The sequence below is a fragment of the Dendroctonus ponderosae genome, unplaced genomic scaffold (genome assembly GCF_020466585.1).
Source record: "Dendroctonus ponderosae isolate FM_Combo_2020 unplaced genomic scaffold, Dpon_F_20191213v2 Dpon_F_20191213_5, whole genome shotgun sequence".
NCBI classification, from domain to species: Eukaryota; Metazoa; Arthropoda; class Insecta; order Coleoptera; family Curculionidae; genus Dendroctonus; species Dendroctonus ponderosae.
The window spans coordinates 3,493,645-3,508,540 of NW_026018715.1; the positions used below are offsets into that span (position 1 = coordinate 3,493,645).

General features: G+C 34.7%; 1 protein-coding gene across 2 annotated transcripts in view; it reads left to right on the forward strand.

Annotated features, from left to right (window-relative positions):
• The window catches only part of LOC109544387 (homeobox protein Meis3), a 67,238-nt gene that overhangs the window by 47,900 nt on the left and 4,442 nt on the right, over positions 1 to 14,896 (forward strand). For both annotated transcript variants that reach the window (XR_007281534.1, XM_048666615.1), the window contains exons 2-7: positions 6,303 to 6,486; positions 6,545 to 6,716; positions 11,808 to 11,955; positions 12,011 to 12,135; positions 13,551 to 13,746; positions 13,803 to 13,999. Coding sequence is in view for 1 of the 2 variants with exons in the window: in XM_048666615.1 (XP_048522572.1) it covers positions 6,347 to 6,486; positions 6,545 to 6,716; positions 11,808 to 11,955; positions 12,011 to 12,135; positions 13,551 to 13,746; positions 13,803 to 13,999 (978 nt within the window). In the remaining variant the exon portion in view is untranslated. The remainder of the gene's footprint in view (positions 1 to 6,302; positions 6,487 to 6,544; positions 6,717 to 11,807; positions 11,956 to 12,010; positions 12,136 to 13,550; positions 13,747 to 13,802; positions 14,000 to 14,896) is intronic.

Consider the following 14,896-nt stretch of genomic DNA (forward strand, 5'->3'; position numbering starts at 1 on the left):
TTACCAAGAATTTAATCACTCTTGGTGGAACCGGGCCTAAATTATTTAACTTTTCGATATGCTCCATTTACATCTAATGGTTTCTTATTAGATGTAAATTGCTTTATTTTTTATTCTTCATTTATGGCAGTCTTAAAAATTATGGTTGCGACGGATTTATTACTATTACCAGAATCTGTTCACAAAAAAGCATCGTAAAATCAAAAAACAGCTTGAAACTAAAAAACAACTCAAATGGTAAATACAGACAATGTACTGAACAAAACTTAAAAACGGTTGGAACTTTGATCGAAACTCACTTGAACTTATTATATATCAATAGTAAAAAATTGCATCATATAAAACGTAAAAACCATATGAAAAATAAACATTTTAACGTAAAAAACAACGCAACATAAATATCGGCATAACTTTTCGGGATGTGACTTAATCGAATCAACTTCATAAAAATGTTTCTCATTTTTCCTTCAAATTAATTTTTTTAGCTAAGCTTTTTTCAAAGCAATATCAGACTGGGGCTTCTACTTTCGAACGTTAATTATACGAAGTTGTGTGTTTTTCTATAGTTTAAATATAATTGAATCTGATCTAGACTTCTCAAATCAAAGCATTTTATATTCAGGCATTTTTTGGGTCATTTTGCCTGATTAAAAGTCAATATATTCGGAATGTAATGAGCATAATGTTATAGATAAAGTATACAGGGTGTCCGGAGTCTGAAAGTAGTACACAAAATTCCATTTCACATGAGGGTCACTCGCCCCCTTTTTTTTAAGTTTCAGGGTCCCTGCTTAAGGGGTTGCAGATAGAGGCAGTTTAATTTGCCAAAAATGTGTCCCCTTCAAAAATAAACTTTACCTGTTCGAGGGTTTTTTAATAAGTTTTTTTAGGTGCTCAAACCAGCTCTGTTTCTTTTTTTTCATCGTCCTCCCTGTATTTTTACCAGCCAATAAAGCGTGTGAAAGTTCAGGACATTTTCTCATCAATTGGAATATTTCACGTTATTGAATCAAACCAATTCCCAACGTATGGTAATAACAATGCGAAGATATATGAATGGCTTCGTATGGGAATAATCGATAGGTTGACTGAATATCTGTTACAACGCATGATTTGTTACTAATTTATATTCAACTGGTGCCACCACAGAGAACATGAATGCGATTTAAAGCTAATATATTTTCAGCCGTGGTCCAGATGATTAATCAAAATGCTACGTTTTCCATTCACCAAACTTCCTCTGATGCTTTAACGAATACTATTAAAAATCTACACACATGTTAATTAATTTTCTTTCTGGTTGATAAACTACTTCTGTTTAGTATCTAGTAAGATTAGAAAGAGTCCATCAAAAGCAAGTTTCGTCTGAGTTCTGCAGTTATTTTTATATACAAACACTTTCGGTATTTGTGAGCAAGAACCCCGAACAAATGTCTGCGATATATTTAACAGGAACAGCAATTCGGAAACGTTTCTTTCATGTTACCCAAGATCCATTCGAACACAAAGTTGGCAATCATAATACCATTAGGGAGGAAATCCACCGGCCAAATTAGTTAAATTTAATTTAAAGAAGCGCCTCTTAATGGGTCCCTCCGCCTTAAATTAGTTGCCTCAGCCGGTCTTACTCTAACTAGTAGTGTTTCTAATTGCTTTTTCATCGTTTCTTTAAATCCCCTTCAGTATAAATTGGATTTTCTTTTCGATCTGTGTCTTTTTGCTAGTGTTGGCTTCTGGATACGATACCGAATTTTATCAATAGTGGTATACAGAATTTTAAATGAACATTTAAAATTAATGGGTGTTAATATTTTTCTATTGTGTATTTGCTTAATTATTGTATTTTTGCGTTCCTGTTCGCGAACGAAAGCACATCAACTAAAATCGATTTGTATATAAAATAGTTTAGTTGCAAATTAGTAGTTAAAAAGCTTACGAATTTTACAAAATGTTTTTTAAGCACTGAGAATAACTGGGCAATCTTCTCAACTAGGAGAAGAAAATGTTTTAGCTTCCATATTGATATATTTTATGGTAATTGATGAAATTACTTGAAACTTGACTTTTTTGTATACAAACATACCTATGAAAGACTATTATTCTACTAAGCAAAGGGTGTACACATGCAAAGTTTTGTCTAACAAAATGTATAGAATATATAAAGAATATTTAATATGCATTTAAATAAATATACAACTATTAAACAATTTTTATAAAATATAATGTAATAATAAAACATAATGTAGAATGTATACAGTATTTGAATTTCAGAAATTTCAAAATCAAGACTAAAGAGGTCTTCATGAAACGAGAGCCATATAATTTAACTACATTTTTAATGCTTATTTATAAGTCTTTCTATAGTCTTATTATATATTCATATACTTATTATATTTTGATTTTTTTTTATTTACTCATGTGTAATGTACGTCTACATACTTGCAACATGTGGAATAAATAATAATAAATAAATATATTAAAAAGCAAAAACACCAAAGTCAGTGATTTTTTCGTAATTATGTACAGATTACGATGATACAAGAAGAAAAATTACTTATTGGAAATAAAATAATGCATTAAAACGAAATGTTTCTAAAAAGTTGTACTTTCTAAGTACTAACTAAAAATACTTTTATTGCAAGTTATACTAAAGCAGCTGTTACACTCACTAATAATTGTCGATGTTAATAATTTATAAAACTGCCTGGGCTTTTGTCATTTTTAGTAAAATATTTACAAAACAGGGCAGAAAGACCGATTGGATCTTTGGAGGTGCAGTCAGGAAAATTTTCATAATAGACGGAAATGCTTGGGAATTACAGCATTATGGGACGAGTGGAGGATGTACCTCCACCACTACCTAAAGAAAACATACAAGAAACTTAAGGGAAAGCTAGCAAGGGAAAAAATCGAAAAAGTTTCCTGACTGATACAAGAACCTTGCCCTTATTGATGATGGCAGAAAATACCGAAACTTATTATTTGAAAGTCTGCTGAGATGCACTCAGAATAATTTTAATATTGTTACTTAAGTACTTAAATTATTTATACGATAAGCTGCATCGTTACTGTGTACAGGGTGAGTCATAATAAAGTTATGAAAAATGAAGCAAAGTCCAGTCAAAGAAAATGTTTCTTTCCGAAAATACAGGGTGATAAATACTCATTTAAAAAATTTAAATTTGTTTCTATAGGAATGCCAGTGGCACGTTTTCTCATGCGTAAACAATAATGTTAGTTTTACTAGCGACGTTCATAATGGCACGTGTCCAGATATTTGTGCAGAAAAAAAAATTTTAAATTGGTTTTTCAATCCACAGTTTTTATGAACATGAAAAAAATGCGTGTTATTTTCCAATTTATTTAAAAGAAAATACATCCCTTGAGAGTTATTTGTTCGATGCACCATTTTCAAACAAAATAATTAATACTTAATGCGTGCGTTGATTGATGGATTTAAATAAGTTATTATTTAGTATTAAAAAGTTAAATTTGAAATTGAACAAAATGTTCAAAATGCTTTCACACTGCCGAAAAAATGATGCATTAACTGATTGAATATTTTTTTCTATAAATAAAAATATCTTGAGGCGCTCAACAGCCGACGGTCAGTGAACTCGAGATGAAAAACCAGAAAATAAATTCGATTACCCAATTTTAATAAAAAGCAAACAGAGCCAATAATATTCTCAGAATCAGATTCTTAATTAAAATTCAGGTTTTTCGGTCGAATCGATAGGAACAAATCGGAATTGCCTTTGAAAGGTTTTCGAATCTCCTTTAATAATGTTGTTGTTTTCAAGCAATTACAACCGTTTCCTTGTTTTATATTTTTAATAGATTTAATCAATTTCGGAATAAGACTTGCATTAAAACGGGGATACTGGCCTTTAAATTTTAATTTAACTAATTTGAACCTGAGGAGTGTTTCCTAACGACCATATGATTGTTTGATGGACGTGCTGCTGTGCTACCCCTGTTTTTCCCTTATAAATCGATCTGGAAACATTTTAATCAAATACTTGACTGGGGCGAAAGATTAGTGGAACTAAACTGCTTAGAAAAATTTGAATTTAATAGTAGTTCTTGATTCTTTTTACTTTTAACTACTACTAATGACTAGACCTGAATAAAGAATTCGTCAAAGTGATGAAAACTTTGAAAAATATTCGATGTGAAATCGCGATGCAAGGAGGACATTCAACATATTCTTGCGAAAACCCTGAAGTGAAAAACGATTTCTATTTCCAGTTTGATCAACATTTCAGACTGAAATAAATAATGCCTGTTTAAGATACGTTTCAGAGAACCTCCCATACTGAAGAATGTTCCATAAATTGTGCTATTTTCAAATAAGTAGTTTAATTACAAGATTCTTAAAAAAAGTAACACACTACTTCATGACAACGTTTAAGCAACCGTTAGTGATTATCTGTGGAAATTCAAACGATTTTCAAAAAACTTATATTAGCATTTAACAAGTTATAGTTTGTTCGGATTTTATAACCGTGTCCTAATTTATTCTATGTGACTTTAAGGAAATGTTCTACATCAAAAACTAATTTTCAAAAATCTCATACACTGTAGTCCAAAAGTGCCTAGCGGAGGTAGCGGCTCTTAAAAGTGTCCTCCTTCAGTGATTCTTTAAATTCCAGTTAATTGGGATTACATTTTTTTTAAAGAGGTTTAAGAAGAGACAACCCAGAGACTAGAGATATACGTGGCTAGGGATGGGACATCGATGGTAGCCATCGATGTTGACATCGAAAGGTAGTGGCGATGTTAGGGAAACATTGAAGGCAGAACATCGATGTTTGACAACATAATTTTATTTTACTACTACTATGACATTTTAAAACAATGCATTGGTAAATAATCGACTAAATTTATTCGACTTATAGGTTATACTTATAGGTGCCACATTTTTCGGTTAACTGATTGCAAAAACAGGATTTTTTCGGGTGCAGCTGAAAATGTTTCTTCTATGCCGCGGTATCGTTTGTATCGGCTCTATCAAAGAGTTCGCAGAAAATGTTTCTATCTAGTATCATCATCAAATATCCGATGTTTTAATTTCAGAATCTAACATCGATGTTTTATCGATGTCCCAAATTTCCAACATCTATGGTAAAAATATCGAGCATCGAACGAATTACATCGATGTTTGCAAAACATCGATATTTTTCTCCCATCCCTATATGGGGCACATTAAAACTTTGACAGGACGTATCTATTTAGAAGGTAGCTTTGAGGCGTACTCGTAAACTTTTCTTGAAACTCCGTAATTTTTATGTAACAAACTACATCTTGCGAATTTTTGAAAAAGTCGATAGTTTTCGAGTCATTTCAAAAGTTTTCAAAGAACTTTATTACTTAAGAGAATCTTCTTATCAACATTTAACTCCACTATGGAGAATTTTTGAATGTGCGTTTCGTTCGTTTGAATGTACATTTTCGCTTTGTTTTAGGTCGTAGAATATTCCCTCAAAACCTCGCATAGGAAAATAATAAAGATCATCGTTAATATAATCAAAAATCATTCAAACACCCAATCGATTCGGTCATGCGATCATGAAATCACTCGAAAACTATTGACTTTAAAAAATTTCAAGGAGTTCGATTTTGGAGAAAAACTATACAGTTTAAGAAACACTTGCCGCATTGCTTCAACGTAGTGGTAGCAGTATAAAACAGTTGGACCTGTAAAATTTTCGAACGTCCCCGGTATCTCTTTTGAAAGTTTTTCTGATTACTTTTTCTAAATTACACACCAGTACACAATTTATGAATTTATTTTTTAACTAAATGGGCTGTAATTAGGTTTAATAAGGTTGTGAGACTTAAAAACAACAAAACGTAGTACAAGCGTAACAAACATACGGAGTTTCAGGCCTTTCTCCTGTTAATAAATTTAAAAATTAAGACTTGGTAAAGGGAGTTTTATGAACTGCTTCTTCCTCTAGTTTACACTTTGTCTAGTAGATTTTCTAACTTGCAAAATAAATTGTTAAATTGGACTGTTTTAACAGAATGTAATTTCTTCCAAATTTAAAATACTTCTTATAGTGTCTTTATTATAACTATAAACCCGCATAGAATATTGATTTCATTTGAATAATTCTATATTTTTTAAATCCTCCATGTCCATATAAAAGTATGCAATTTCAACGCTGGTTCTTTTGGATACCGTGGGCCCATGGAAAATTTAATACTCACGGTGTTTGCTGATATCTTTCACATAAATGACTGTGAATAGTTGTTGATTGAAAGGGAAAGTTTTTGATGTTTTTCCTCCATTTCAGGTAATTTCTACTATCTGTGGCGTTCAGCGAGTAGCGCCGGAACGATGCTTAGCGTACCGGCGCCCTCAGCCCCTGTACCGCCATTGGCTGATCCAGTGCTTCCTCCGCCTGCAGCGCAGGCTGCTTTCGCCCCACCGGATACTGATCAAGCACAATTTGAGGCGGATAAAAGATCTGTTTATAAGTAAGTATTTGAGGCTACTGAATTTTCTTGTCATTGACAAAATGGCTCTGATTTTCAGGCACCCGCTGTTTCCTCTCTTAGCGCTTCTTTTTGAGCGGTGCGAGCTAGCAACACAATCTTCTGAACCTCAATCTAGCGACGCGTTTAATTTAGATATACAGGCATTTGTTCAGCACCAGGAACGGGATAGAAAGCCTTTTTTAGCCAACGAACCTGAAATAGATGGACTGGTACGTATCGACACTGCTTTAATATCTACTAGATAAGAACAGTAAACAAATTATTCTGTTGAGTGAAATTTTTACGGGTGTCTGTTCAATTTATCCATTATATTGAAAATGTGTGGCTCTAAAAGACAATTTTTAGTCCTATCAGCTGTGCTTAGCTTGAAATGGCCAGGACTTCAAAATGTGCGCAACTGGTTTTCTACATTTAATTCGAAACTCGCGAATTTTGCAAGAAGACTAGGCACATTCTGAAAATAATGTTTGAGATAAAAAAATTACCCATTTCAAGGTTTTATTGCGAAATTTTAACTATGGTTTTACAGCTCAATCGGTTCTCTAATTTGATCCAAAGGCTGTGAGCTGTGAGCGGTTTTCAAGACCCTTTTTAATTATGATTTTTTGTATTTTGCGTAGCTACTAGAAACATTGGAAAAATGATGTTTGATATAAAAAGTGTGTATTTTAAGTTTCTATCCTGCAATGAGAAGTAGAATTTTGCAGCTCATCCGGGAGTAAAATTTGAGTTAAAAACACGGTTTCACGACACGCTTTAATTTGAAGCTTTTGCATTTGGCAAGAGAACTAGACACATTCTGAAATTAATGTTTGGGATAAAAAAAAGTACTAATTTCAAGTTTTATTCCGAAAATTCAACAAGTCTTTGCAGCTCAATCGGTTCTTTAAATTTCAGCAAAAGGCTATGAGCGGTTTGCAAAACCCGCTGTAATTATGAATTTTTCAATTTTGAGTAACTTCTAGTACGTTGGTAAAATTATGTTTGCTATAAAAAGTGTGTATTTTAAGGCTGTATTCCGCAGTGACCAGCAGAGCTTTGCAGCTTATCTGAGGGCATAATTTGAAACTTTTGCATTTTGCAAGAAAACTGGACAGATTCTGAGAATAACGTTTGGGGTAAAAAGGTGCACATTTCAATGCTCTATTCTGACATTTAAACTTGAGCTTTTCAATTCAACCGGTTCTCTGGTTTTGAGCCAAAGGCTAAGGCTATTTTTTAGACCCGCTTTAATCATGAATTTTCGCATTTTGCGTAAATACTAGAACCATTCCTAAAATGATGGTATAAAAAATGTGTATTTCAAGGCTCTATCCCGCAGGAGGTCTGAATTTGAGCAACAAACTAACAGCGGTTTTCAAGACCTGCTTTAATTGGAAACTTAAGCATTTTGCAATAAAACTAGACACATTCTGAAATGATTGTTTGGTATAAAAAAGTATGCATTTCAAGGTTTTATTCCAAAATTTTAACTTTCCAAAGGTTTAAGCCTTTTTCAAGACAGCATTAATTATGGATTTATGCATCTTGCGTAAATACTAGAAATGTTTCTATAATGATGATTCACTAAAAAGTGCGCTTTGGAGCTCATCTGGATATTTAAAGTTTAGCTAAAACTAAGAACGGTTCTCGTAATGCGCTTTAATCTAGAATTTTGGCATTTTGCGAGAAAACTATGAATATTCCGAAGATAATTTTTGGTATAAAACAGTGCGCATTTCAAAGCTCCCTCCCGCAATGTCAATTCGAGGTTTGCAGGTCATCCGGATATCTAAATTTGAGCCAATAAAACATCGGTTCTATAGACCAGCTTTAATTTCAAAATTTTGCATTTTGCAAGAAAACGGAAAACATTTTGAAAATAACGTTTGGGATAAAAAAAAGTACATATTTTAAGGTTTTATGCCGAAAAGGTTCTGAGCGGTTTTCAAGCCAGCATTAATTATGGATTTTTGCATTTTGCGCAAATACTAGTAATTTTTCTAAAATTGTGTTTCGCATTTCAAGGCTCTATCCCGCCGTTCCAATTAGAGCTTTGGAGCTCATCCGGATGATTAAAGTTTGGCCAAAAGTAGAAACATTAGGATAATATTGTTTGGGATAAAAATTAAAAAGTGCGCATTTCAAGTCTATTCCGAAATTTCAACTGGAGCCTTGCAGCTCCAACCGATTATGTAAATTTGGACTAAAGGCTAAGTGCTGTTTTTAAAACTTGCTTTGATTCTCAATTTCCGCATTTTCCGCAAAATGTATGTTTGGCAAAAAAAGTGCAAGCCTTAAGGCTCTGCCCCACAATGACAATTGGAGGTTTGCCTAATCCAAACCTAACAGCGGTTCTCTAGACTCGCTTTAATTTGAAATTTTCGCATTTTGTAAGAAAACTGGAACGACTGAAAATAATGTTTGGGGTAAAAATAAGAAAGTGCGCATTTTAAGGCTTTATCCCGAAATTTCAACTAGAGCATTGTAGCTCAACGGATTCTGAAAATTTGAGCCAAAGACAGAGCGGTTTTTAAAACCTACTTTGATGCAAAATTTCCACGTTTCCACACAAATATTGTGTTTGATATAAAAAAATGCGAATTTCAAGGCCTTATCCCGTAATGATAACTAGAACTTTGGAGTTCATCCGAATGTACAAAATTTCGCATTTTGCCCGAAAACTAATAACATTCTGATAATAATGTTTGCGATAAAAAAAATTCGCATTCCAATTAGTCTTTAGGGTGGACACTTTATTATATCTAGGATATAATAATGCTACACCTGGTTCTTATTGTTTCAATTCTATCGCGTATCATACCTGTGGATAGTGGATACTGTGGAACTATGTAAACGCCCCAGGATACACAAAAGTAGTTTACATATCGCATTTATTGACGGCAGGAAAAAATCGAAGTTTGCAAACTATGTGAGATAATAATGGTATCACATCAATAATTATGTGTATAAGCAAGGATTGGATTACAAAACTGTTGTGTAAACTTGAAGCAAGTGTCACATATCAAATAAAAACCGCGTAACAAACAATATCTTAAATTCTAGTCTAATCGCACCTTATGATTATATTATTTATTATTGCGACAAGCGTTGGCTTTCCCACAGAACTTTGACAAGAACATTTTATTGCTGCGTAGCGATTCTCAAGTGTTGAAAGCCCCAAAGAAATTATTTCGTAAATTTGATGTTATATTTAATTAGTAATCGCTACGCTTCCGAAAACATCGAAAATCGACGATATCTTGGATTTTTTAAATGGAAAGTCCCTATTTTGATTTCATATTTGTATGCAGCATTAAATTTTGAATTTAAAACATTCATTTGTCGACAATTATCTGTCACAGTTTTTGACATATGTCACATTTATTGCAAAAACCTGGGATGCAGACGTTTATTTGAAAAATCATAACTCCTGAACCATTCCTATTTTTTTATTTAATTTTCAAAAGTTTGGACTACATTTTGCATTGATTCTGACACGTTTGTTATTCGTGCGTCTGTTGCGGTGTTTTAAAATTAACAATCAAAAAATGACTGCATTACGATTTCTGATAAAAAAATCAAATTTACAGATTAATTCTATAGCCGACCACTTGATAAGAAAACAGTAATATGTCTTCCAAAAAATGCCAATAACTCATAAGCAATGAACGTACACAATGTTAATAAGAGTGGACTTAAAATTCAATTTTACATTCATTTTTCAGAGTCAGAAATAGTAGTTGCCATTTAAAAAGTGAAGTTTTTGTCATTTTTTTAAGGTCTACTTTGGAAAATCGCAGCAGAAGCATTAAACATAACAAAAGTGTCAGAATCGATGCAGAATGTCTGCCAAACCTTTCGGAATTGAATTAAATAATACCGATTGATTTATTTGCAAATGGTTCAGGAAATATGAATTTGTTAATGAACCTCTGCTACCCTGTTTTTTTGCAAAAAAATGGCAGCATAAGTCAAAAACTGACAGATAAGTGTTGACAAATGGACATTTTGAACTCACAATTTAAAGCTGAAACTGTTTTTAAAATAATACGAATTTAATCAAAATCTAATTTAATTTTCACGTGTCAAATACTTTAGAAGTATTTAAGTTATGTAAGTGTAATTTATAGTGAAGTGTAACAAGTATAATATTTTATATCCGAATGATAATAAACTTGCCATGTTATACAGGGTGTCAACAAATTGAAACTAATCAAACAAGAACTTTAAGTGGCTCTAACTTGATTGATTTAAATACAACCCCATATTTTTCTAACTTAACAGGAAATGCAATTTTTAATTACCTATCGAATGGTATTAAGATGTTAATAGCTAAGTTTTTGTCTTTACAAAATACGTCAAATAGTCGTTCTGTGCACCATTTGGTGTTGTTTAATTTAACGTTTAGGGCTTTCCGAGCAGATTACGGTCGACATAATCGACCCACAGAGCAAACAATTTCGTACAGTGGAAACATTTGAAGACTTGATCGGGTTACTGATATTGTCAGGCCTGTGCATGTTTTCCCGACGTGCTCAACATTTGGGCTTGTCTTACGGCTCATTGTGGCGATTTTGCAATTGGATTTTAAGCTCCATCCGTACAAAGTCCCACCTGACTCAAGAACTTAAGCCTCAAAATCATGCAACGCAGAACATACGCAAATTGGGTGATTGAACAACAAGCCGTTGATTCTTCAGCCATGAAGCACATTTTTCGCTCGGTGGTTAGGTGAATAAACAGAAGAGCCGTATATGGGGCTCTCAAAATTTGCCGTTTTCATTCTTCGGCTTCTCCAACTCCGAGCCTGTTAAGTTATAAGTAACACACAGTATCCATAGACATATTTTTTTAATATCAAATTTAAACACGATTTCTCGAGGATTGCTTCGTTTCAATCAATAATCACTTTAATCTGTCGCTATTCTTCAATTTTAATTTGTTTCACTACATACATTTGAGTAATTTTGTACTTCATAAAATTTTATGTCTTTTGCATTCACTTTCTCCTAGTGTCTTCCTATGCTAAAAATTTGCTTAAATCCCTTTGTTCATATTTTAGGTGTTCTGCACCGTTAACATGAAAACAGAAGTTGTCAGTACTATCAGTAGGCCTGACTAATTTTTAACAGCCAAAGTATAAAATTGTCGCGGAAGTTTCCATCTAAGTATAGCAATTAATTCCTGAGCAACCATTGAGTGTTACAAATACAAGAAAGTTGTATAGTTAATGGCTGATAATGTAGTAAAACTATGATTTCAGTCATGATAGTCAGTAATAATTATGATGATTTATTAATATTACATTTTGTTTTCAGATGATAAAAGCCATACAAGTTTTAAGGATACACTTATTAGAATTAGAAAAAGTGCAGGAATTGTGCAAGGATTTCTGCAATAGATATATATCGTGCTTGAAGGGCAAAATGCAATCTGAAAATTTACTTAGATCTGATTATCCACAAGGTATAGTAGTGTTTTTTCTTGTATCTATATCCAACTGATCCTTTTCTGTTTTCAGATATGTTGGGAAATAGTATAATAAATAATATTGAATCCAATAATAATAGCATGATGTCGCACGGTAATTCGGAAAGCGGATCTGCCTCAAATAGTCCTCCTCAGTATCCGATTAGTCCGCATCCAGTAAGTATATCATCCACACATATGCTTTCTAATTCACAGATGCATAGTTACGGTATTAAAATGTTTATGTTTCGTGGCATCACCCAATGTGAAACTTATACATACATTCAAAAGTGCTGCCCCTATAAGTTATTTGGATGCTTTAAAATTTTGCGAAAACTTGTGGACCCCGCTGTTTTAAAAAGGTTTCAAAAATCGGCTAACTGGATTTAGTTTTAACGAATTATCAATTATAAAAATAAAATTATAATCCTGATGCAAACATTTTCAAAATAAAAAAATGAAATTTTTAACGAACGACTGAACTTCTTAACAACGCATTCATACGTCTATGCATTGCAATACTTAAATTATTGATTACTTCTGAGTAAGATGATATCTCCCCATTCCTCTGTAGCAGCAACAATAACTTCTTCGGTATTTTTTGGTGGATTATTCCGATTGAAAAATGGCTCTTGATACATAATCCCAGACGTGCTTTATGGGATTCATGTCAGGTGACATCGCCGGCCAATCTAATCTTCTTCTGATGTTTCGGTTTTCCAATTCTTCTTGAACAGCTCTGGTGCGATGTGGCCTGGCATTGTCATCCATAGAGATGAACTGGTCTCCTGATTCATCACGTCTTCTTCATTCAACGCGGTCTTGGCCTAAGAAATGCAAGAGGCGACCGGCTACTAGGGATGGTCGGTATTTAATGTAACCGCTAATATAACAGTGTTCCAAACGTGTAACTTGAAACCGTGGTTCAGCTAGCCGATTGAACCGGTTTTTTTGAAATTTGGAATAGCGGTGCGCACTTCGGACACCGTCCAGCGTCTATCCAGCGGCAGCCGTTTGCCAATTTAAACCGTTGTTTTTGGAACCGTCTCATAAAACCGAAACAGTTGTGCGCACCTCGCACCAGCACAGAACCTATGCGACGCCGTCGAGCGATCTATCCAGCTGCAGCCGTTTGCCGACTTAAACCGTTCTTTTTGGAACCGTCTCATAAAACAGACACAGTTCTGCACACTTCGCACCAGCTGAAGTCGTTTGCCGATTAACAGGTTGTTTTTGGAACCGTCTCGTAAACCTGAAAAAGTGGTTCGCGTCAGCACAGAACCGATGCGGCATCGTCGAGCGCTCTCGCTCTGTCCAGTTACAGCAGTTTCAGTAACCATTTGTCAACGGAAAAAATGTTGTATGTAGTTGCGCAAATAATAATAAATAAAAATATATCTGTTTTCTTGCCACTTAACAATGTTAGACATTCGTCATGGATTTGGTAAATTAAAAGTATTTTTTAAAACCATTTATCATCTTAAAACACTAGGTTGATGCCACCTGAATCGTGTGCTATTTATTCACAATTAATTGATAAACAGATAAATAGAGATAATTGGTGTTTGATGTGGTAACATTTGACAATATAGGTAATGCTGCCCCAACAACCCACTCTATTAGATAGGCCATCGGCAGCACCCATAGAAACGCCCCCTTACTCGTTGCCGCATTATGGGGGGCCCACGCCTCCGTTGCAGCAGACGGGACTGCCCGCTCAACCTTCACCAGTGCCACAAGTTGCTGAAAGCCTAGTTGTACATGGATCAACGCCTTTATCGCAAATAGGTTTGATAAAATCTTCATAGGTATCTAATTCAGGTTGTAATTTGCGCTGGTTTAAGGGGCTCATCTTTGCCAGCCGGTCAATGCCCCTCCTTCAGATAGTTCGGGTCCTTTGTCTCCAGCTCCAACTACCCCGGGAGGCAGTAACGATGACTGCGATAGCGACTTCTCGCGAGGCGGAAAAAAGCAAAAACGAGGGGTCCTACCAAAACATGCGACTAGCGTAATGCGCTCGTGGCTGTTTCAGCACTTAGTGGCAAGTATATTGCTTTTATCCTGGCCGTAAAATGCCCGCAAAACGTCTGGAAATTCATACTAAGCATTAAGTAAGTTTAGATGAAGCGGTTCATTTATAACCCTCTGAAAGTATTTCAGCGAAGTCTGTTAAGTCGATTAATTATTGAGCAATGAAAGGCTTTTGGCATCAGCAGAGCCGTCATGAGCTTTTGAAATACGCAAGTTTAGATTTCGAAACGCGCTAACCTCAGGCACCCCCATGACCGGTTTCGAGCCTATTAAGGCCTAACCCATCACCTGGGTTCAGCCTGAAATTAGCGATTCCGAAACCTGCCAGAAAGAAGAACGGTGCCACCCAATATTGATAAAACAGATGGTCCCAAATCTTAGAAGAAGTACAGGCAGCTCTGAAAAATGCTCAAGACCAAAAGGCTTGGGTCCCGATGGAATTCCGGCTGAGATATTAAAGTTGATCGAGAGGAAGAATCTAGGGTGGCTTGCAAGAGTGTTCAATGTGATCTATGATACGGGCATCATACCCACGGAATAGCTGAAATATGAATTGGTTACCCTCCCCAAAGAGCCTAATACTAGGAAATGTAGCGAGTTTCATACAATAAGCTTGATGAGCCATCTATTGAAGATAATGATAATCCACAGTAGATTATTTAAACTGCGTGAGGAACATATGTCTGAGAACCAATTCGGATTTAGAAGGGCTGTAGGGACTAGAGAGGCTCTATTTTCGATCCAGGTGCTGTTTCAGCTATACAGGGATGTAAAGGCGTTTGACCAAGTGCGACACACGAAAATGATGGAAGTTCTGCAAACAGCTGGCCTGGGTGAGAAGGCCCTCGAAATGATCAATCAAAAATCTCTACTCGAATCAGAGGGCTTGTGTCAGGGTAGACAGAGA